The following is a 23,486-nucleotide window of genomic DNA, read 5'->3' on the forward strand; positions in this document are numbered from 1 at the left end:
ATAAAATAAATACCACTTAGAATGGTGCCTAACATAAAGCATGTGCTGTATAAATGTGGGCTATTATTAGTAGAGTTGAAAATTTTGATGTTTAGCTTGGTAGTTTGCAGACCAGATCAAGATCAGTCAGACCCCAAAGTCTATCTTCCTAAAATATTACCTCCCTAGAAACTTTTGAACATATGTCTTTAAAGAAGACTCTAGTTGTGTGCAGTACCTCTAATCACTAGAGAAAATTCGTCTGCATAACCTGGCCCAGTCTTAAACCAAGTAAACAGTAAACACCATGCTTATAGAGGAAATGAATGCAAATAATCCAGAAAATCAAAGTACATAAATTCTGTAATCAGTTTTTCCAGGAAGTAGTAGAATAGCCTGTGCATGTCTTTACACAATTGAGAAGAACAGTGTGCAGATTGATTGGCATTCTAAGAACCTGGGGACAGGAGACCAACTAGGAGGCTATGACCAACTTGTTGACAAATGATGAGAGGCACAAGCAGGTGAGTCATGAAGTGATGGGTGGATTTAGACTCAGGGTGCCATACAGTCAGAAGGTGGTGAGTGACTAGGCATGAGGATTTATAAGGGTAAGGAAGGGTTAAGGCAACTCTAGGAAATTTTGACGCTAGGGCTATATGTCAATAGATGGTGATTTCATAAAGTTTTAGAGAAGACTAGGCACATTCATTAGAGAAATAAATAAATCTTATTTTGGATATAGTGAAGTGAACTGCTCAGAATCTACCCACAAGGAGATTTTCAGCAGGCATTTACAAATTCATTGTTCCAATTAGCTATAAATTTGGGACTATATATATGTGTGTGTGTGCTTAGTTGCTCAGTTGTGTCTGACTCTGTGACACCTTGGACTGTAGCCTTCCAGGCTACGTTGTCCATGGGATTTTTCAGGCAAAAATACTGGAGTTGGTTGCCATTTCCTTCTCCAGGGAAGCTTCCAGACCCAGGGATCGAGCCTGCATCTCCTGTGTCTCCAGCATTGCAGGCAGATTCTTTATCTGCTGAGCCATTAAAGAAGATATATATATATACACACATACACACATATGTATATATATACATAGAAATTAAAATCTTGAGTGTAGCAAGGGAAATATAGGGAGAAAAAAGATAAGAGAATTGAAACATGGGAAGATTCTTAGGAAATACTGACAAAAAGAAAGATGAGAAAAGTTAATCAAGGTAGGTGAAGAACCAGGAGCATGTGGGATTTTGACAGATGGAGGGGAAGACCATTTTCCAAGCAGAGAATAAGTCAGGAGCACACAATGTGGTGGAAGGGTCAGGTAAGATGATGGCTGAAAAGAGGCTTTTAGTTTTCATCAGTGACCTCCAGGAGGGCAGATATAGGGGAACAATGGGGATTAGGGCAGAATTCAGACTAAAGAGAGTGAAGGAGTGAGACCATAATGAGAGAACAAGGCAGTTAGTTTAAATGATTGTTTCAAGTTTAACCCAAAAAAAGAAAGAAAGAAAGAACAAGCATGGTGTAACCAGAGGCAGAGTGTTCCTTTAGAATAAGGGAGGTATCAGTTTGGTTTTACACTCAGGCAAAGGAGACAGTAAAAACAGCTTTGTGAGGTTTGCGGGGAGAAGAAAGAGAGAGAGAAAAAAATTATTAATTGGCTAACAGTTAATTAATGGAGGTGGAATGGGATAGAAACAAGGGTAAAAATGTCAGTCTTGGAAAAGAAAGATGTGTGCTCCTGAGTGATAATGAGAGGGGACAAGTGAAGAGAGATATTTCAAATCATGTATATACACACCCATGTTTCACAGATGAGGAAACCAAGGCTCCAAGAGTTTAAACGATGATCACCAGTCAGTGGAGGCACTGGGGGGTGTAGGCAGATGGCCTGAATCCTGGTTCCCTTTTTGCTCTGCAGCCTCATTACCTCTCCCACCATCTGGGAGGGGGCCATGTTGGCAAAATTTTTAAAAATCAGGTTTGCTGCCAGTGACAAGTAAAGACTGCATTGGTATTTGCATTCAGGTATTGCACTTTCTCAGAGAGTGCAATGGCAACCCACTCCAGTACTCTTGCCTGGAAAATCCCATGGGCAGAGGAGCCTGGTAGGCTGCAGACCGTGGGGTCGTAGAGTTGGACACAACTGAAGCGACTTAGCAGCAGCAGCAGCAGCAGCATTGCACTTTCTTTTTATAAAAGATAAACATGCACACATAAGAATTATTTGAAAGAGTTGCAATGCTGAAAACATGGCTATTTTGACTGAACCATCTCTTTTTTGTTTTGTGTGCTAAGTTGCTCAGTTGTGTCTGACTCTTTGTGATCCCATGGACTATATAGCCCACCAGGCTTTTCCATCCAGGGGATTCTCCAGGCAAGAACACTGGAGTGGATTGCCATGCCCTCCTCCAGGGCATCTTCCCAACCTAGGGATCAAACCCAGGTCTCCCGCACTGCCGGCAAATTCTTTACCAACTGAGGAACCAGGGAAGCCCTTGTCATCCTAAGCTGATACATAGCTTAGCAGGTGATTTTCAGAACAATACTAATAAGACTGAGCCAATTATCTAACTCAACCACAAGGTATGAAATTTCTTGCATCCTTAATCTTTGAATCTATAATGTGTGGCACCTAGATTCTGACTCCCTTGTGCTTAATTCACCATTAGTTTTTGACTTACCCTTGGAATAAGGCATTATGGAAATATTGTTTTCTGTATTTACTGTTACAGTCTTATAGATTCTTTGGATTTTTATTTGCTCCCATTAAAGAAATACTGCTTGCTTGATGTTCTCTACCTGACCCTTCTGCTCCACTGATACACTCTTCCAGTTGCCATCCAATCTCCTCCTTTCCTAATATATTGTTAACAAATATCACCCTGTAATTAACTCACTTCTTCCTACTCTGGTTCTTTAAAGACCTGTGGCGGATTCATTTCGATATTTGGCAAGACTAATACAATATTGTAAAGTTTAAAAAAAAAGACATCCAACTCTGCCAGCTTTTCTCTACTTGTACGGATGCTGTATCATTTGAAACTGTTCAGTTACTCCAAAACTCACATTCCAGTCCCATCTCTTCTTATCAAAGCTATATTCACATTTCTATAGATTTGTCTTATCCACGCACACCCATAACCAGCACCCCTGATTGCAAGCTTGTAAAAGGTTTCATGAATTATTGAATTATAATAATTATTGAATTATTATCTTCTTCTTTTAGCCCCCAAGGAGCACAGGTAGGTGATCAATAAACATTGGTTAAGATGAACTGAACCAAGACATGAATGAAGTGCTGATTGTTCCTGGGAATCATCTAAATAACTGAATAATCTTTTGATATTAAAATAAAGTTATTAAGGGAAATATTATTAGGGACAATTATTACTTTCATAACAGAGGAGTTTTGCTGCATCGATATTACTTAACAAATACACCAGCTATTAGTTAAACACAAAAAGCCAATCTATCATATTAAGAATAGAAGATTATCACAAGTAAAATTTCACAGCTTGCTGATTATCAAAGTATATTATTCAGCTTGTGGGCATCAGCTGTGAAATGTGTGGGTATACAAAGCAGCTTGGAAGGAAGTTGAATTATCAATAATTAGCACAGTCACTGTTGCTAATTATATGTTAAATAATAACTATTGTTGCTTCACAAACCAAGAAATATGTTTATAGGTGCTCTAAATTCAAAGCCCACCTCCCTAACCTCTCTGCTTAGCTAATTACAGATGAAGAAGGTAAGCCAGCTACCTAGCAATAGCCACTTTCAAAGCTCACCATGATTTTCTCCTGCAGAAAAGCGTAATATGTGTTTCTAAGAAAGAATTTCTCTGGCAAATAGTACAGAAGAAATTTGGGTATTGCAAAGTTTAGACTTGGTTGATTCAGATTCAACTTTGCCATATATTAGCTTAACTTCTACAAATGTAAGTTTCTTCCATCTGTAAAATGGAGGCAAAACTAGCACATGCAACACTATTATGAAGATTAAATGGCATACTGCATTCGTGGCTCTTAGCAGAGGGCCTGGCAGGTAGGAAATTGTCAATAACCCCAGCCATTGTCGTTGCTGTTGCTTCAACTTTTGCTCTTGCTGTTAGAAATCTAAGTCTGGTTCATGCGTTAAAAGTAATTAATATTTGAAAAGAAACCTCTGGAGGTACATAAACGCAAATCTGAAGAGTGGCTTTGACTCAGAAATAATCAAAATAGTCATTAATCAAAAGGACTGTAATCAGCGTGGATATCAGCTGATCTTGCCCTTAGTGGCCAATACCTGTTTCAAGGCAATAAATATCCACAATCACACACATTCTTTTGAGATCAGTGCTGTGTATTTAATTAGCATTATTTATGATTTTGTACTTGGACTTAAGAACTGCATCTATAGCACTGTCTTCCTAAATTTCAACACTGACACACTCGTATGCTTCAGGTCAAAGCCTGTCTCTCCTATGTCATCATTCCTGTGGGGTTCTAAAATGTCCTTAAAACATCAAGTCTGCACTCTAGTTTATGGATATTTTGAAATATATATGGAATTTTTTCTTTTCACTTGGGAGGACATTGAGGACACTGGGCTTTAAAGAAGAGAGGTGGTGTTTTCAACAGTCCTCCTGGGTTTAAATATCCAGCTTGACTGTACACTCTGTGACCTTGGGCAATCCACTTAACCTTCTGAGACTTTGTGTTTTCTGTGTAAAATAAAAATATAATACATGCCTACAGGAATTTTGTTAGAATTAAATGTGCTTAACTCATTCCTGCCCTTCTGCCTGACCTCTAAGACTTAAAGTGCCCTGGTGTATTTCCTTTTCCACTCATCTCCACTGATTCCTGAAATTGACACACCCATTTCCATGGTTTCTAAAGCTACCTGTGTGTGGGTAACCATCAATTTCACATCTCTAACTGCTCTCTCAATTCCAGATTCATCTATCTAACTGACTATCCACCACAGCCACCAGGAAAGCTAAAGGGCACCTCACATGAACACCCTCACAGCAGCATTCCGATCCGCCAACCTGCTCTTCCCTCAAATTCATGTCAATGAATAGTACCTTTTCCTACATTGTATGCCAAATATTTGTAAAATCCACTGCCTTCTCTTCATCTATGCTGCTACAAATCTAAATGAAGCTAAAATCTACTCATCTCCCTACTCCTCTGCAAACCTGCCTTGGTCTTCTAACAGATTCCATGTGTATGTCTCCTACTGCTATGCTACAGATTACCATAAACTTTAGCAACTTAAAACAGCAGGAATTTATGACCTCATCATTTCTGTAGATCAGGCATCTAGGCACGGATTAGCCAGGTCCTTTGCTCAGCTGAAGTCAGGGTGCCAATGGGGTCTGCGATCTTCACAGAAGCTCAGAGTCCTAGTACAGGGTCATCCAAGTTGTTGACGGAATTCAATTCATTGTGTTTGAATCACTGAGGTACCTGTTTTATTGCAGTCTGTTGGCATAAGGTCACTCTCAGCAACTAGAGGATACCCCAAGATCCTTGCTAGATGCCCCCCCCTTCCTTTGGCATCTGGAAGCCAGCAGGAACAACTCTCTTTTAAGGGTTCCCTTGAGTAAGTCAGGCCCTCCCAGGATAATCTCCCTTTTGATTAACTCAGAGTCAGTCTATTGATGGGAACCTCTGCAAATTCTCTTCACTCCACCCATTAAAGAACTTAGCCTCAGGAATAAAATCTCACCGTCTTTACATGTTCTGTCCACACAGAAGGGGAAAAGAATGTACTAAGTATGTATGCCAGGGGCAGGGTTCTTGGGGGTCATCTTGGAGCTCCACTTACTATACTTGGCTTCTACTCTTGTTACCATCCATCTTCACAATCCATCTAGCTAACATGTTTTATGAAATTCATAAATTTACATAGACTTTAAATTAGATCATGTCACTAGCTTACTTACTATGTTTCTATTACTCTTAATTGCATTAGTGAAAATGAAAGTGTTAGTGGCTCAGCTGTGTCTGACTCGTTGCACCCCTATGGACTCCTCTGTCCATGGATTTCTCCAGGCATGAATACTGGAGCGGGTTGTCATTCCCTTCTCCAAGGTATCTTCCTGACCCAGAGATTGAATTTGGACTTCCTGCATTGCAGGCAGATTCTTTACCATCTGAGCCACCAGGGAAGACCAATTGCCTTAGTATTAAAATCCAAATTCCTTCTGATGGCCTACATGGCTGTATATGAACTGATCCCTAGTGGCTACTTCTTGGACTTTATTTCATGTGACTGTGAACTTAGCTCACCACACACAGCCACAATGGTCTTCTGTCTAATCCTCAAACATCCCCAAATCATTCCTACCCCAGGGCCTTTGCACTTGATATTTCCTCTGTCTGGAATACTATTTCCCAGTTATTTACATGACTAGCTCCTTCTTGCTGTTTAGATCTCATCTCAAATTTCATTTTCCTTGGTCATGCTACGTAAAATTTCTCCCTCCACCTAATCTCTTTTTGTCACACTATTCTGTTTTATTTTCCAATTCATTATATGCTTACTTGTTTTTCTGCCTGTGTTCTCCATTTAATGTAAACTGTGAGAGCCTGAACTGTGTCCATCTAATTCACTGCTATATCCCCAGGAGCTGCAAGAGTACCCAGTGCATGGTAGACACAAAACTTACTGTCAGGTGAAAGAAAAGGATTCCATCAGAATTAAATGTAGTTAGCATGGTTTATACCCACTCCAGTGTTCTTGTCTGGAGAATCCCAGGGACGGGGGAGCCTGGTGGGCTGTGGTCTATGGGGTCGCACAGAGTCGGACATGACTGAAGCGACTTAGCAGCAGCAGCAGCAGCAGCATGGTTTATGATAGAAGAAATCTCCATTTGCTTTAGGCAGATACTTGCAGTCCCTTCATTTATGGACTATACATGCATGCATGCTCAGTCGCGCAGTCATGTTCAACTCTTGTTACCCTACAGACTAGAGCCCTCCAGGCTCCTCTGTCCATTGGATTTCCCAGCAAAAATACTAGAGTGGGTTGCCATTTCACCCTCCAGGGGATCTTCCTGACCCAGGGATTGAATCAGCATCTCCTGCATTAGCAGGCAGATTCTTTACGTCTGAGCCACCAGGGAAGCCTGTTATGGAATATGAAGGAAGTGGGAAAAGAACCACCACTGTGAAACTAATCCCTTCTAGGGTGCCACTCATTCCATTTTCATTCAAAATATTTATACCTCATAGTGTTTACTTTCTTACTACTGAACAAAAAAAAAAAAAAAAAAGGAAGAAAAAAAAATTCTAGAGTTTAGCTTTTTTAAACTTTCATTTTTTTAAATGGCCTATCCCTCCAGGCAAAAATTCTGAAAAGCCCCACTTCCCTCAAATCGCACAGAATTCTCCGCAATGGGTGGGGAGAACAAAGCAGCCTGATTTCAAGGTATGGGCTACAGATGGTGCAAAATGAAACTGGGTTTGGGGCATTGTTTTGAGCCTAATCCACGCAGCATTTCTCATTGTCTTTAGGCTGAACAAAACAACACAGGCCACTGACCTGTAATCCAAGTCTAGTAAATTGATGGAAGATAAGCTTAAGCCTTTTCTCACTTATTTTCCAACTGAAAACACTGTTTTTTTTTTTTTTTTTAAGCAGACAATTCTCTGTAGAGCCTCATAGAGTTGCTAAAGCATTTTTTTTTTACATTCATCAATTTTATGTATTCTTTATCATTTTTTACTTATCATTTGCTACTTTCAAATGGCAAAACTGAGCTTCCCAGGTGACTCAGTGGTAAAGAATCCACCTGCCAATACAGGAAACTCAGGAGACGTGGGTTCAATCTCTGGATGAAGAAGATCCCCTAGAGTAGGAAAACGGCCACTCACTCCAGTATTCTTGCCTGAGAAATCCCAAGGACAGAGGAACCTGGCAGGCTCCAGTCCATGGGGTCACTAAGAGGTGGACATGACTTAGTGACTAAACAACAGCAGTAACAATGGCAAAAGCATATAAGCGAATCATAGGATCACTTCAAGGTAGATAAAATCATCCTCAAGTTGCCAGTGCTAATTCTAGGACCCAGGGAGATCAGCTCATGTCTTGCAGACAACAAGAGAAATCTGCAGTTTTGAAAGCTTAATTTTGTTTTTTTTAACAGCCTTTGCATTTCTTAGGAACCAGGCTAAAATAGCAGTGTTCTAAAATAAATAAATTTGGCTTATGTTGATGTGTGTAGCATGAAACATCTCATTTATTTACATGATCTTTTTTAAGTGGCAAAATACAGTGTGATCTAAGTAGAAAAAAAATACTGAAAATCTAGCATTTCTATTACATTCTTTCTATTTTGTGATTTCAACCATAATAAAAATATGTGAATGGTGTTTTTTTTTATTAATTCTGTATTATTTTCTGTACTTTTCTCATTTCTGACTCTGTTACTGCTTCAAGAAGAAAAATTAAAGATAACTGTTTCTTGAATTTCCTTTTCCCCACAGTCATAAAATAGATAACTATATGAGAATTTAGACTACATTTCAAAACAATGATTGTGAGGTTACCAAAGAAACTGTACCTGAGGATTTTTGTTGCTACTGCTTTATTATGTGAGCTAGAAAGCTGAAAATAAGAGAGTTAATGGAAAAGTTGATATTTTTCACAGGACTTTTACTTATTTTTATCTGGTCCTGATTTATTCCATTTGAGCCCCAAAGCCCTGTCTAATTCTAGGAAGAAAGGTCTAGAATATGTCTGATAAGATGGTTGTAGTTGCTTTGGGGCAGAAGAAACAAGAGGGGAAAACAGCTTTGAGGGACAGTGTGGGTCAGAGTCCTGTCAGAGTCTGGGATGTCATCTCCCAAGATGAAATGGTGATGGATACATGCAGTTCTCTTAAGTCAATTTTCACCTGTTCCCAGGTCTGCTTGTTTGTCTTTCTTCACTCATGTACTGATGATTTGAATACAAATAACAAAACGCACACACCCACGTGTCCCCATCTCTTGTGCAATTCCATGAGTATCAGGTACTGTGCTAGGTTCTTTGGTAAACACTTTCTCAAAGGGATCAAAAGTCATAATGTATCTGCTCTCATTTTTGTGAGAAGCATGAATAACCATGCAGTGACAGAATCAAGAGATGAGGAGCAAAGCTAACTCCTGTATTTAGTAGGGAATGCCCCCCCACCACCACCCAACATCTTCTTTCTTGGCTGCTATCGCAGGAAAGACGGGAAGTGCTGCTTCTCACAGACCATCAGAAATGATTCCACTTGTACTCCTCCCGTGAACACTTTTCTGTATTCTCACGCAGGCGCTATCCCGACTGCCAGTGCATCAACTTTGGATCATGGTTTATAATGTCCTTCCCGGCTGCCATTATTATTCTCCTCTTGTCTTGGATCTGGCTTCAGTGGTTTTTCCTAGGATTCAAGTGAGTACATATTCCATGTTAATCAGGTCTTTATTTATTGGTGTCTGGGTTCCATGTTCTCAGCCCCTCATCCAGGGCTTTTACACCTATTTCATGCATGCTGCATTTCTGTGTTTCTCTTCCCCACAAAACTGATACGTATGAACACATGCATTATGGATACTCTAGAATATCATCTATGGAAGAGAGTTTGTAGACAGAAAGTCTATCTTGGTCTCCTCTGATCCTAAGCCATTAAGATATTAATAAGCCAGAAGGACATATGAAGCTCGTTATGGTGAGGACCCAGCCTGCCCGTTAAAGCAGAATTTTAAGAAATTTTGCTCCTCTCTTTGGTGTAATGTGTGGATTTCCTCAAGATATCAAGTAACTTTAAACTGTAGCATGCAGAGCTTCCTGTTTCATCCTAACATTGTACTAACATTGACGTGCCCTTGAAAAACTAAAACAAAAATCTGAGAGCATGCTCCGTGGAAAGAACATTGGATTGAGAATCAGGAGACCAGGGACAAAGTTGTGGCTTCTCACAAGACAGATGAGTGATCTTTGCAAGTCCTGATCCATTCTCAGTCTCAATATCTTCAACTAAGCCATTAGAATTTAACCAGAAGACTTAACCAGCTCACTTGCAACTCTGTAATTCTAATATGGATGGGCCCTAGTTGAATATAGAGAAGTCAAAGTAGGAAACGCTGATCAATCAAGAGCCAGAGAATTTGCAGATGTTACCTTGGCTGCGACTGAAGTTAGTGGTTCATAAGTACCAAAGAGTTACATGACTCAAATGCCTGCCAAGCATTTCAAATTATGCAGGGTTCTACAGCAAAATCTAAAATGCTGCCTCAGAGATTCAACACATATAACAATACCCACAAAGAAAGGGGAAAGTGCTGTTTATCAAATCTTCAGGATTTTTTTCATGAAGAAACAAACCAATTCAACTTCATTTTTTTTTTTTTTTGCCACCCTGAGAGGCATTTCCCCAACCAGGGATGGAACTCGCACCCCCTTCAGTGGACGTGCGGAATCTTAACCACTGGACCTCCAGGGAAGTTACTCAACTTTATCTTTATAAGGTTTTATTTAAATAACTTCAAGGACCTATGAATGAAACAGCATGTTATCCACTGCAGGGGAGACTGAAGTCAGCTTTCTGTACTTCCTCTGAATAGCCAAACACTCCTGTGGAGTCATGTTCCATACCTGTGCCCACATTTTCCAAGCTTCATCATGTAAGGACTGATATTCTTCCCTCTCCTTTCCTCTTCCTGGTTTTTCTCCAGAACTGCCAGTTTTGTTAGTAGTGGGGAGATAGTACTGATGGTTTTTTTGAACAATCTATTTGTCCAGATTGCGGGAGCAGCGTGAGGCCGCACTCCCGCTGGAGCCAATGTGTGGAATGTCACTGCCTACGGCAGGTGGGCATCAGAGGGAAGAGGCCAGCTGCATACTAAATGCCCCTTCCTGGAAATCCAGGCCTTTGGGGGTCTATTCAATTGCGCAGGTAACAACACAGGATGCAGGGGACTGGAATCCCAGACCAAAGGAGAAAGCATCTGGTCTCAGACCCCAGCTGTTTTGTTCTTTTTTGGCTACATATAACGACTTTATAAAATATGTAGGCGACCCTTATCATCATTTTGAAGTGGCCCACCACTTAAAAAGGAGAAATTAAGAAGATAATGGGCAGAGGCCCTGAAATGTGTTTCTCCGTGATGAAAAACATCCTGTGAAGTGCATATACTAGCCAAGTCCATAAATCATGATCAGTGGCACGTTGAAACAGTCCCCTTGCTGTCCAGTGTTGGTTACACATGGCACAGATTTATGCTCCAGCTAATTTTTCAGTGTCCTTTTCGATCTGCCAGTGTGTTCACCTCCAGAGGTTTTAGATCAACAAACAGAAATGATCAGCCCCTCCCCTGGCCGGCCACCAGACATTCTGATGAGCACATTGGGTATTAACACAGTTAACTCACCCATTATAAATGACCCCAACCTATTTGGGAAGTGAAGCTCATCTGTCAGTGCCACAGGATTTATTTCAATGGAGAGGTTGATGCATTGTCATATGCTTCATCAGTTCCATTGCGAAGGCATTAACCTTCGTTTGTAGCAAAGACGCTTTGGATTTTGACTTAACTGTTGATCGTCCTCAAGCAAAGTGACAAAGAACATAGGCAGTTTACTGGGTAGAAAACAGTTTCTAAGAAGACTCTTCTTTAAATCTACTTTAAAAAAAAAAATTCTATTGATGGCTCTCAAGGTGGTCCACAGGTTAGTTTCTTTTAATGGTAGAATTTATATTCTGACAAGAGGAAAATTTCAAGACTGGCACTAGTCAATCATTTAATGGAGGCTATAAAAATTAAATATTACTTTTTTGATCCTAAATGCAACAGTGATCATCTAATCATGTTCATTGGGTGGGGGGTACATGTGGGTGATTATGAATGTGTAGGATGGATGACTTAAGAATTGAGGAATTTCTGCCCCTGCAAAGGTAATAACAGTCCAAACATATCTGAGTAACAGAACTGCGGAAAAATAAATATAACGTGTCTTCATGTGATAACTGCCCTCTTCCCCCAGTCCTCGTCCCATCTACTCTTTCATAAATAGCCATGTTTACCCTCAGCAATTTTACAGAAGAATATGTCGTTGCTTCCTTTCTTTTTTTAAAACTGCTTTATTGAGGTGTGCTTGACATACAAAAAGCTGTAGTTACTAAATGTATACAAAACTTACTGTGTTTGGGGATAAGCATACACCCATGAAACCATCATCAATATCAATGCCATAAACTCATCCATCACTTCCAAGTTTATCCCTACCCCTTTTGCTTTTTTCCCCCTCCTTTTGTAATAAAAACTCTTCACGTAAGATCAACCCTCTTAGCAAAATTTTAAGTATATTATTGTTGCTGTTCATCATAGTCTCTATTTGTACAGAGATATCCAGAGCTTGGAGGAGGGCATGGCAACCCACTCCAGTATTCTTGCCTGGAGAATCCCATGGACAGAAGAACTTGGAGGACTATGGTCCATAGGGTTGCAAAGAGTTGGACACGACTGAAGCAACTTAGCACAGAGGCATCCAGAGCTTACTTTTTCTGCATAACTGAAACTTCGTACCCTTTAGCCAACATCTCCTCATTTTCCTCTTATCCTAACCCTTGGAATATACCATGTTACTCTCTCCTTCTATGTGTTTAACTATTTTAGATTCCACATAGAAGGAAAATCATGCAGTATTTTCTTTTCTGTGTCTGACATTTCATTAAGCATAATGTTCTCCAGGTTCATCCACATTGTAGCATGTATCAGTGCTTCATTCCTTTTCATAGCTAAATAATATTCCACTATATATGTGTGGAATAGTTTTTATTCTTTTTCTTATTCATTTGTCCATCCAAGGACATTTGAGTTGTTTCCATATCTCGACTGTTGTGAATAATGTTGCAATGAACATTTGAATGCAGATATTTATTAAAAATGTAGATGTCAGTTCCCTTTGGATATATACCCACAAATGCTTTCCATACCAACATATAACATAATCTAACTGAGCTACTCATATTTTCCAAAAGATAATCCATGAGAATCTGGCCAGTTTTCCATTTGTTTCTTCCTCTGGAGGGATATTTTTAAATCAAGATTTAGAGCAACACTTCACAAAATGCTGTTCAAGGTTTTGAGGACCCTGGACTGCAGGATAGAAGAATTAGTCACAGGAGATAGGGGTCACTAAAAGTAAGCAGCTAAAAGAAATAGAGACTGACCGTTACTGTTAGAAGTAAATTGGAAGATTATCTGGTTGATGCCATTAGAACATAAGGAGTAAAGAAATGCAAAGAAAAATGTAATAGAATAGATTTTATTTCTGAAAATAGACCTAGTTTGGACTCTGTTCATGATCAGTGTATGTGACTTGTGTGCCTAAAGTATAACTGGAGTTTAGCATATTGTATGAAAATCGATGGATCTAGCAACCAACTATCTTGTAAGCCTGACAAAGCTACTGTAGAGTTAATGAGTCAAGTATTTACTCTGTGTGCCAGTGTTTAGAATTACTGCCCACCCCCAAATACATGCTACAGCCCCCATTCTCTAATAATTCTCACTAGTGAGATAAAACTTTTCTATGAAAATTAACAATCACACTTAAGAAATATATTAAAATATTTAACGGTATGTAATAAAGTATTAAATTAGACATGAGTGGCACATAGCAAAATTCCAGTGATGCCAAAGGACTTGGAAGAGCTTAGCAGATGATGTCATGGGAGTTATGGAATGACAGTTAGGCATTGAAAATTAAGCAAACCAGGAAAAAACAGAAAAGAGGGGAGAGAAAATTCAGAGAAAGAGGCAGAGGGATAGGCAAAAAGCACAGGTTTTTGTTACTAGCGGGGAGCTTTATATTTTCTGACACTTTCACACACATATCTTCTATAAAGGGAAAATTCTTTAACAAGCTTAATTATTCTTTTTAAATTAATTAATCAATTTTAATTGGAGGATAATTACCTTACAATATTGTGATGGTTTTTGCCATACATCAACATGAATCAGCCATAGGTGTACATGTGTGCCCCGAATCCTGAATCCTGGTCCCACCTCCCTCCCCACCATATCCCTCTAGATTGTCCCAGAGCATCGGCTTTGGGCACCCTGCTTCATGCAGCAAACTAGCACTGGTCATCTGTTTTACATATGGTAATATATACGTTTCAATGCTATTCTCTCAAATAATCCCACACTCTTCTTTTTAGCTTTAAGGAGATGTTCCAATGTGGCAAACCCCCAACAGCCAAACAAAAAGCCTGTGCTGCATTTATTAAACAAGAATACCAAAAACTTGGACCAATAAGGTAAGATACACATGCACATGGACACACACACAGAGCAATGCAGCTTATGCTGCAAGTATTTGTTTAAAGACAAATGTGTGCATAATGGTCTATAATGTATTTATTATACTTGCTAAGGGCCCCAAGTGTTCTAACCTTTATCAATATAGCTCCAAATGATAAAATACAGACCATGTCTAACTAAAACTTACCAGGTAGAAGGACAAGAAGCTGAAAGGCCCATTGAGGAGTAAAGCCCCCTTCTAACTGCAGATTCTCTTAAATAATTGATACATCCGGTTTTTACAGAGTTTGCGTTCTCCCTGACAACAGTTCAGGGAGCTTCTGCAAATGTTCTGACTGAGAAAATAAATGAAAGGATTGGAATTTTCCCACAGATATCAAGAAATTGTGACCTTAGTCCTCTTCATTGTAATGGCCCTGCTATGGTTCAGCCGAGATCCTGGATTTGTTTCTGGTTGGTCTGCGCTTTTTTCAGAGTAAGCATTACTTGTTATATTTGTCGCCTCCTGTTTTATACTCTGCTTTTCTCCTAAGTGGTTCCTATAACTCTGAAAGACTATATGAGATTTGCTTTTCTTCCTTCCCATTGAAAAGATTTTTAAAATTCTAATCTTTTCAGGAAAAAAACAGTGATAAAGAATGAAATTTAGGGTAAGGCAGCAAGCCCAGGATCCAAACTGCCCTGTAACTAAGATAAGGCTTCTTCAGACAAGATTATTTTCTTCCTTACAAAATTAGAAGGATGATTTGCAGGAAAGCCATATTTTAAGATGGTCAGGAGTATAGACCTTGGAGCCGCACTGCTTTGGTTCTATTCTTGGCTCTTCCACTTACTTCGGGCAAGTCACCTACCTCTCAGTTTCTCCATCTGTAAGCTGAGGCTAATAATAGCACTTAGAATAGTGTTGTATCTTCCCACAAGAAGTGCAATACAAGTGTGCACTGAATACCACTCAGTGCTTCCTAATAACCCGATATGAATTCATATTCTGTGGTTTTTGCCAACCTGTTTTTATTTCTATGAAGGGTTATTTATTTAGTTCATATTTTGTCTTTTCCTCTGTTGATGTCCATTTTTGTACTATTTCCCTATAAATCTGTCCCTGCCTCTATTTTATAAACAAGGAATTCTCTGAATAAGCAAGAAGACTGACTTTACAAGCTACTGTTAGAAGCTGGGTCAGAGTTAACTTTATCTGTCAGTGATTTATATCCCAGCAGACACTGCTGAGTCATGTGAAGTGAGGGGGAAGATTGTAGAATAATTTGCTAAATTAAGGACCATCCTACATGTTCGTATAAATACCTTGGTTTGAGATTCACGTTTCCAAATCTGTCTTTCACTGAAGTCCTCTGTATCCTAAATTCAGCAGATCTCTGATTTGAACTTCCTGTCTTACATCCCCCCACAAAAATCCATATAGTGGGGGTAGAAACTAAAAATGTTTGAGTCAAATCTATTCTACCCACACGGACTGAAGAAATTCTTGCATCAGAGGCTTCTGGTTATATAGGTATTGCCAACATTTTTTTAAAGCCAACAAGTGTGCTTGCCAATTCCTAGTGAGCACACAAGTGCAACAATTGCAGGATGGTGCATGTTTTCAAGGATCAGCTGCAGCTTCATAGACTTTTTCTTTCCATTAGGGTGAAAACTTCTCATTTCAAGAAGTCTAAACAAAAGGCAATATCCAATCACTTACAGCAAGCTGTTCATAGCAAACTGTTGTTTAATAGTTTGATTTAAACTTTATGGTTTTGTAATAAGACCTAGACCAACAGAAAAAATGATTCTTTCTCCTTTTAAAAACGCCACTCCTATCATTCTAGGTGGGGAGAGTCCTAAACCCCAATGTGTAAAAACCAAATGAAATCAGACAATGGCGAATAAAAATCAGGCAGAAACCCCAATAGGAAATTCAATATAATCAGTTTCTAATTCTCCTCCTTATGGGAGGAAAATGTAATTCAGATGTTTTGTCTGTAGCAGGAAGACAAAGTGTATTTGCTTTGAGGAGGCACCCATGTTGTCTCAAATTCTGAGAGAAAACAATAAGAAAAGAAAAACAGCTTTGAAAGAGGAAAGAATTTGCATATATACATCTAACTGGCAATTATGTTTTTAAATTGCCAGAGCAAATAAAATTTACCTAAGCTTAATATTTTGTAATGAGACAACCTTAGTTCATAATAAACTAAATATAAAATGATAATAGCTTAAAAAGTCTTTTAAAGATCAATTATTTCTGTATTTATGGCTTGATTTTATATGAAGTATATATACTCTAGAATATATTTGTAATGTAGAGATTTTAGACATTTAGAGTTTTCAATGCTAGAATGATAAATCAAGATAAATTGCTACCACCTCATGTTTTCATTCCATCTGTTTGAACCTGGAAAGATTTCAATATGTCTTTTCATATAAAACAAAATCAGATTACATGATGCCTGATTTGGCAAATTGCCTAATTTGGCAAAAATCCAACAAAAATTATAACTGAAATAAAAGAAATAAGGAACTATAAAATAATATTGGTAATATTTTTTGAATAAATTATACCAAGGCAGCATTTCACTCCACAATGAAAGAAAATCTATATTTAGGGAAAAAAGACTGCTTTATAAAATTGTCAGGTTGAATGAAATAATGGATTTCCTTGATTATCTAGATTGTTCAAGTAAATTACAGGAATAAAGAGCCTCTTTACTATGTGTGCATTGCTGAGTTACAAGGTAGTAAAATAATCTTAGGGTACACACTCTGCTTTTCAGACTCAAAGATTCACTAATTAATATGCTGAGTTTTAAAACTGATTTTTAATGATTTCTTCGGGTTTCATTCATATCTGGTCTCCAGGTGCTTCTTAACTTGGGGATTCTGGAAACCTGTCTTACTTGCAGGACTGGCATGGTATTTCTAAGACCCCATCTGTTCCTGAATAACTCTTAATTTGTATGGTGATCATCTATGAGCATCTCAAAGCCATTCTGATAATTAATATTCTTGATTGAGTTTCATAGGGTACAAAGCTTCAAATGAGTCTATTTCATTGGTATGATATGGCCAAGGCCTATAAACACAGAAGCAGATGTTCTATCTTAGAAAAACAGATCAGTTCCTTTTCACAATTTACAAAAGAGTTTTAAAAGACTTGGGAAACATCCATGCCTTGCCACAATTCAATAGTAGCCTTTTATAGACAATTATATAGGACTTGGCCTATTGTTTCAACCTCAATGCTTTGTCAATATGATTAAAAGAAATAATCCAGAGAAGAAATTATTTACCAGATCTGTCAGCTTAACCTGAAAGGGAACTTTTGGCCTAGCATATCAACATGTGTAAAATAAGGAGATTTTTAAAAATAAGGAGACCTATGAAAATAATGGGGATGTGGTCTGAGATTTTCATTTTCACTAAGTTTCATTTTTAGTTGTGAATCCATAGACTTTAGAGCGGATTATCCAGAATAAATAACCAATACCACCACTCCTACTTCTATGCTGTTTGCATAATCAATTGGTGCTTAGTTCATACAAATCCTTGATGGCATTTTTTAATGCACACACTTATCTTTTTTAGGTATCCCGGTTTTGCTACAGATTCAACTGTTGCTTTACTTATAGGACTCCTGTTCTTTCTTATCCCAGCTAAGAGATTGACCAAAACTACGCCTACAGGAGAAACTGGTTGAGTATTATTTATAATTCTGAATGAATTTGACAGAAGAGCAAAAGTACAAAATTCCCTTGGTTTCAGTTAACTTGTAGAACAGAAGGAATGGACATGAATGCAGCTGCTGGTTTACATCTCCTGTTTACACACTGCAACCCCTGTTCAGACCGCACACTTCCTCTCCTCATACGAAGGACCATCTTACTTTGTAGAAGCTAGAAGTAGATTTCTTTACATACCATGGTTAGTTAGAGTTCTGCTATGGGTGATACTATTTGGTCTATCATAAGCTCATTGTCCTGCTCATAATCAGAAATAATCTGATTATTGACAAACACAGGAACAAGAACTTGGAAGTTATACTTCAAGATGAGCCTTTGGTAATAAATGCTGAGGATCTAAAAATGTGAGGAATTTCAAGGGAAGAGTATTTACAGCCTCATAGTAGCCTTGGAAAACATGCAGATCAACCCCACACTTAGCCATAACCTGGTGTCACAGAAGAAAGAAACCATATTCAATGGGAGATTTCATTGTCTTCATAACACATGGACAAGAAAATGTGTCTGCTTATTTGAGTATAAATACACACACACTTCTCATCCATGCCTATGCTTATACTAACACAAAATGTTTTGGGTAATCAAATTCCTATGTTGTCAATATAGGAAGATGGTTTAAAATTGTTTGGAAATAGGCTGGTAGAGTTGTGGGGTTTTGTTGTTTATTCATTCATTATTCATTGACTTATTTGCTGGGATGGAACTGGTTGCCATGCAGTTAGACTGGCCCACTTGACTTCTTGAGGCAGAATAGATGAGTGACTGATGAGTCAGATTTCCAGGACATGATATAAGTAAAAAGTATAGAATAGAAATAGATGCCTTCTGTTCTTCACTTGAGACTAGCATATCTCAAATGTGTTATAAGAAGGTTGTGTAATATAGAGCAGAGATTCCTATGAGACCCTGAGGTCTCTGACCATTGCAATCAAAGCCCTAAGAGCTTGCAGTAGTGTGTTCTGCATGGCTTAACTTCTCTGACCCCTACTTCTGAGTCCTCCTCTCAGAAAGAGCTTTGCCCTCTCCACCATCCCCTCTTTTCTCATTCTTTAACTCCTCTTCTCGGATAAACTGATTCACATTAGGTTTTAAAATGCAAGATAAGACATAAAACAGACTTCCCAGGTGGCTCAGCCTAAAGAATCCACCTACCAATGCAGGAGACATGGGTTCAATCCCTGGGTCGGGAAGATCACCTGGAATAGGAAATGTCAATCCACGCCAGTGTGGATCCACTCCAATCCCATGGACAGAGGAGCCTTGTGGGCTACAGTCCACGGGATCAAAAAAGGGTTGGACACGACTTAGCAACTAAACAACAAGAAGACATAAAACAATCAGTTTTACATGAGAAGAACAGTCAGAGATGTTAGTATTTAACAGGATATATGGTCTTAATTCAAGCAGGAAATACCAAAGTTTCCATCAACAATGAGAGTTGGTTTGGTTTAAGTTTGTGGGAAGGAAACAGGAAAAGGACTTCTTAGTAATCTTAAAAGCTTACAATGTAGAAGTTTGCCTGATATACACAAAAGTTAAATGGGCACAAAATCCATGTTCATGGATGACATTATTTCTAAGCAAATCAATGGAGTTATCAGAACCCAAATATCAAGAGAAATCCTTGCGATTATTGCTTTATGAGCATTTTAAGGGTTTCCTGAATAATAAGAAAATTATTTAATCTGAACTTTGAATTATTTTAAACTGAAATTCTGGTGAATCTATCATGACCCTCCTCATGATATGAGAAAAATAAAATATTCAAATAAATATGAGTGAATGATAATGTTCCACAGATGCTGTTGAATCAATGGTGGATTGCAGATAGCCCAATGCACTTGTTACTCATGGTAGGCAAAGATGTTAGTGTAATGAATGAATGAATGAATGGATAGTATTATATATGATGTTATCATTTACCTAATTTTTTTTATAATAAAATGCAAAAGAGTTTTCCAAGTTATGGCATTTTTCTTTTTTTATAAGATAATGTTTTACCTAGGCCAGGTAGAAATTATTCAAAGTCCAGATCAAGTTTCCTATATAAGAATAATACAGAAATATTGAAAACTTTTTATGAGATGGCTATTTAAGATAATAAGAAATGTCATATTGTAATATTTAAGCAATGTTTAACTGTAGGACTTTTGTTTTTCAGTTGCTTTTGATTACTCTCCACTGATTACTTGGAAAGAATTCCAGTCATTCATGCCCTGGGATATAGCCATTCTTGTTGGTGGAGGGTTTGCCTTGGCAGATGGCTGTGAGGTAATACTCTGTGTCTAAGATACTTAGCAGTTAACTAAACTATTCAAAAGAAGGACACAAGGACAGTCAAGCTTTTGGAATGCTCAACTTCAATCCATCATTGTAATGATGCAGATTTTAGTAGCCAAGCAGTAACTATACCACACAGATGAGGTGAGTCCAGAGTTCAAGAATTTCTGTGAGCATAAATCATCATTTTTATGATGTCTCAGCATATCAAGAGAAAAATAAATATAATTCTTAATCCATGAAATAGGATTAGAAGAGAAGCTTAATAAGAAAAATAACATGTAAAAGTCACTTATATAGAGACTCCTTGTAAAACATTTTTTTTGTTTACACCCTTACCTTATCTCATGATGAATTTAAGTAGCTCTCAGATTTCTCTGCAATTATGTGCTATGCTAAGTTGCTTCAGTCATGACTCTTTGCGACACTATGAACTGTAGCCTGCCAGACTCCTCTGTCCATGGGATTCTCTAGGCAAGAATACTGAAGTATGTCATGGTCCTAATATTTCCAAAGAAAAATGAGAAACAATAGAACCGCATTACATTACTTGTTACATATTAAATACATTAAAATTACTTCATATATGCTTATTCAATGAAGTCCAGAAAGAATTTCACATAGCCGTGTTTAATATTTATTATGTCTAATTTTAGGAGGGCTTTCCTGGTGGCTCAGCTGGTAAAGAATCCACCTACAACGCAGGAGACCCCAGTTCAATTCCTGGGTTGGGAAGATCCCTTGGAGAAGGGAACGGTTACCCACTCCAGTATCCTGGCCTGGAGAATTCCATGGACTGTATAGTATAATTTTAGGAAGAAATGAAATCATCATGAGAAATAAAGTTGGCTATTTCTTTGGCCCATCATCTATGCAGCTGATATAAAGTAAAAGTCTGGGGAAAACTTTGTCCCTTGAAATTGCCCTGGTTATAGGGTTGCTAGAAGAGGAATATCTTACCCTGAAATGCCATAAAAATTCTCTACTCTTTAATTATTCTGGGCTTAGTAGCCTTCCATGAAACACTCAAAACTCATGAACATTTCATTTCCTTATTCAGGCATCAAAGTAAAAGCAATGGTGAGAGAAATATCAGGTCCAGCCCTTCAATTTCCCTAAAGTTAAATTTTTCTGTTTTTCAAGACAAATAGGTACCTGTTCTGTCCTATTCTTGACAGTCTAAGGAAAGACTGTGTTTTGCTTCTGACTTTATTGTCAGTTTTTCCGTATGAGATTTGGATACTGAGTTTTCAGCAATTTGGTAATACATGAAAGTCTTAAAAATTGTGTTAACTCTGAGTTCCATTTGACTTGCTTCATAGACTGTTCAAGTACAAATGATAACAATAGAAGACAAAGGTACTTTTCTACTAGCTCAGTAGTAATGAGATCTGGTTTCTCAGAATAAATAACTTCCATTCCTGTATCGGTTAATTTGAATTGTGAGGAAGTCAGAATCAGCAATTTCAGTATTGATGTCAATATGTTCATCTCTCCTTCCCAGAATATCTGTCACTCAAAGTGGTTTTAAAAGCATTGGCCAGACCCTAAAATTGCAGTAGAAGGAAATTATAAGGTGTGGACTTAGACTGATTCACTAGATTCTCTCTCTGGAAGAAGTAGGGAAACCTTAGAGGGGCTCTACTTGGCTGTGAAAATCGTAGCACAAAGCCTCAGATTTCTGTGGGATGCCCCAAATCATCCTGCCTCTGAGTGGTCAGCTTGAAGCCATGAGCGCAATGATATGATCTCAGTGGCTTCCTGAGGTGAAGGACTGTATGCGATGTAATCTTTTCCAACTGCATCTAATCTTACCTAATAAGATTAGGTAATCTAATTTTATCTAATACATAGGTAAAATCCATTATTTAAATATTGATGTATTTAAAGAAGAATTTGTGCTAATGTGATTTAAATGGTAAATAGTCTTTTTCATTGGAAAATCAAAACCCCAAACAAAAATATAAGTCAAAACTAGAAATAATATACATAACATCTGGTTATCAGATCTGGGGATGTTTTTGCCAGCTTCTGATCTTGTCATTAGAGCCTTTCTGATGTCCATACTACTTTGTCATGCGTGTACGAATTCACACGTGCAGGAGCTCAGTGAAACCTCACAAATGGAGGATTGTCCCTTCCATTTGTAGGAGAAAAACAGAATAACATATCTGTTCATCTGAGTGTGACTGGTTTTCCTGTATTATGTACAGTGTATCTAAGGTCTAAACATCAGGCTTCTAAAGAACCCACTGGAAGCCACAGGAAATGGAGCAATAATTATTTGTACATCCAGAATTCTAAAAAGGTTGATATATCAAAGTAATGTGAAAAGAAAAGAAAGAGGTTTTCAGACATGCAGAGACTAAAGAAATTTACTTTCCAGGCACCAATTATCAGGAAGTTACAAAAGATGTGGTCCTGTGGGCCATCAACACAAAGAAGTTAACAAGACAGGATTCCCATAGCACAAAGAGGTGAAGGGGATCCATAAGTAATGTAGTGAATAGAAGTCTCTTTATAACAGTAAAGTAGATCTAAAGAGCAACTAGTCCCAGTGTAGCAAGAGGAGGAAATATTCCAAAATCGACATCTCCATTAGGGAAAATGAAAAAGAACAATTACCTGAAATGTCTATCTACTTGTGAGGAGTTTTCTGCTTTTACTGGAAAGTGTACTGGAGGATTAGTGATGGGTGCTTAAAAAACTAAGCAAGCAGAAGAATAGGGAAATCATTTCTTGGAAAAACAAACAAAAACTAAAACAAAACAGCTAAAGCAATCACAGTACACTAAGTGGCTCAGTTGTGAACCATATTCATATGATCATAATGGCAACATTTAAATATTGACTTAACCTAAAATGTTGATATATGAATTTAAGGGAAAGGGGAACAGGGACAGGAAATGTATGTATGATGGAAGGTTTTAGAAAACTGAATTTTCGTGTACGTATTAGAACATCAGTGTTTCATCCCTGGGTCAAGAAGATCCCTTGGAGTAGGAAATGGCAGCCTGCTGTAGTGTTCTTGCCTGGAAAATTCCACAGGCAAAGGAGCCTGTCAGGCTATAGTCCAAGCAGTTGCAAAGAGTCAGACACAACTGAGCAAGCATGCTTGCTCCAAATAATGTCTAAATTTGAAAATTTAGAAATATGAAAAAGTAGAATTTTGTAAAATAGCTA

At 38.1% G+C, this 23,486-nt stretch overlaps 1 protein-coding gene across 1 annotated transcript in view; it reads left to right on the forward strand.

The window, feature by feature from the left end:
* Positions 1-23,486, forward strand: part of SLC13A1 (solute carrier family 13 member 1) — a 200,050-nt gene that overhangs the window by 172,308 nt on the left and 4,256 nt on the right. The window contains exons 8-12 of the mRNA XM_070368846.1: positions 9,287-9,406; positions 14,181-14,279; positions 14,657-14,758; positions 17,869-17,975; positions 20,185-20,294. Coding sequence (XP_070224947.1) covers positions 9,287-9,406; positions 14,181-14,279; positions 14,657-14,758; positions 17,869-17,975; positions 20,185-20,294 — 538 coding nt within the window. The remainder of the gene's footprint in view (positions 1-9,286; positions 9,407-14,180; positions 14,280-14,656; positions 14,759-17,868; positions 17,976-20,184; positions 20,295-23,486) is intronic.

This window comes from Bos mutus, chromosome 4, assembly GCF_027580195.1.
Source record: "Bos mutus isolate GX-2022 chromosome 4, NWIPB_WYAK_1.1, whole genome shotgun sequence".
Classification (NCBI taxonomy): domain Eukaryota; kingdom Metazoa; phylum Chordata; class Mammalia; order Artiodactyla; family Bovidae; genus Bos; species Bos mutus.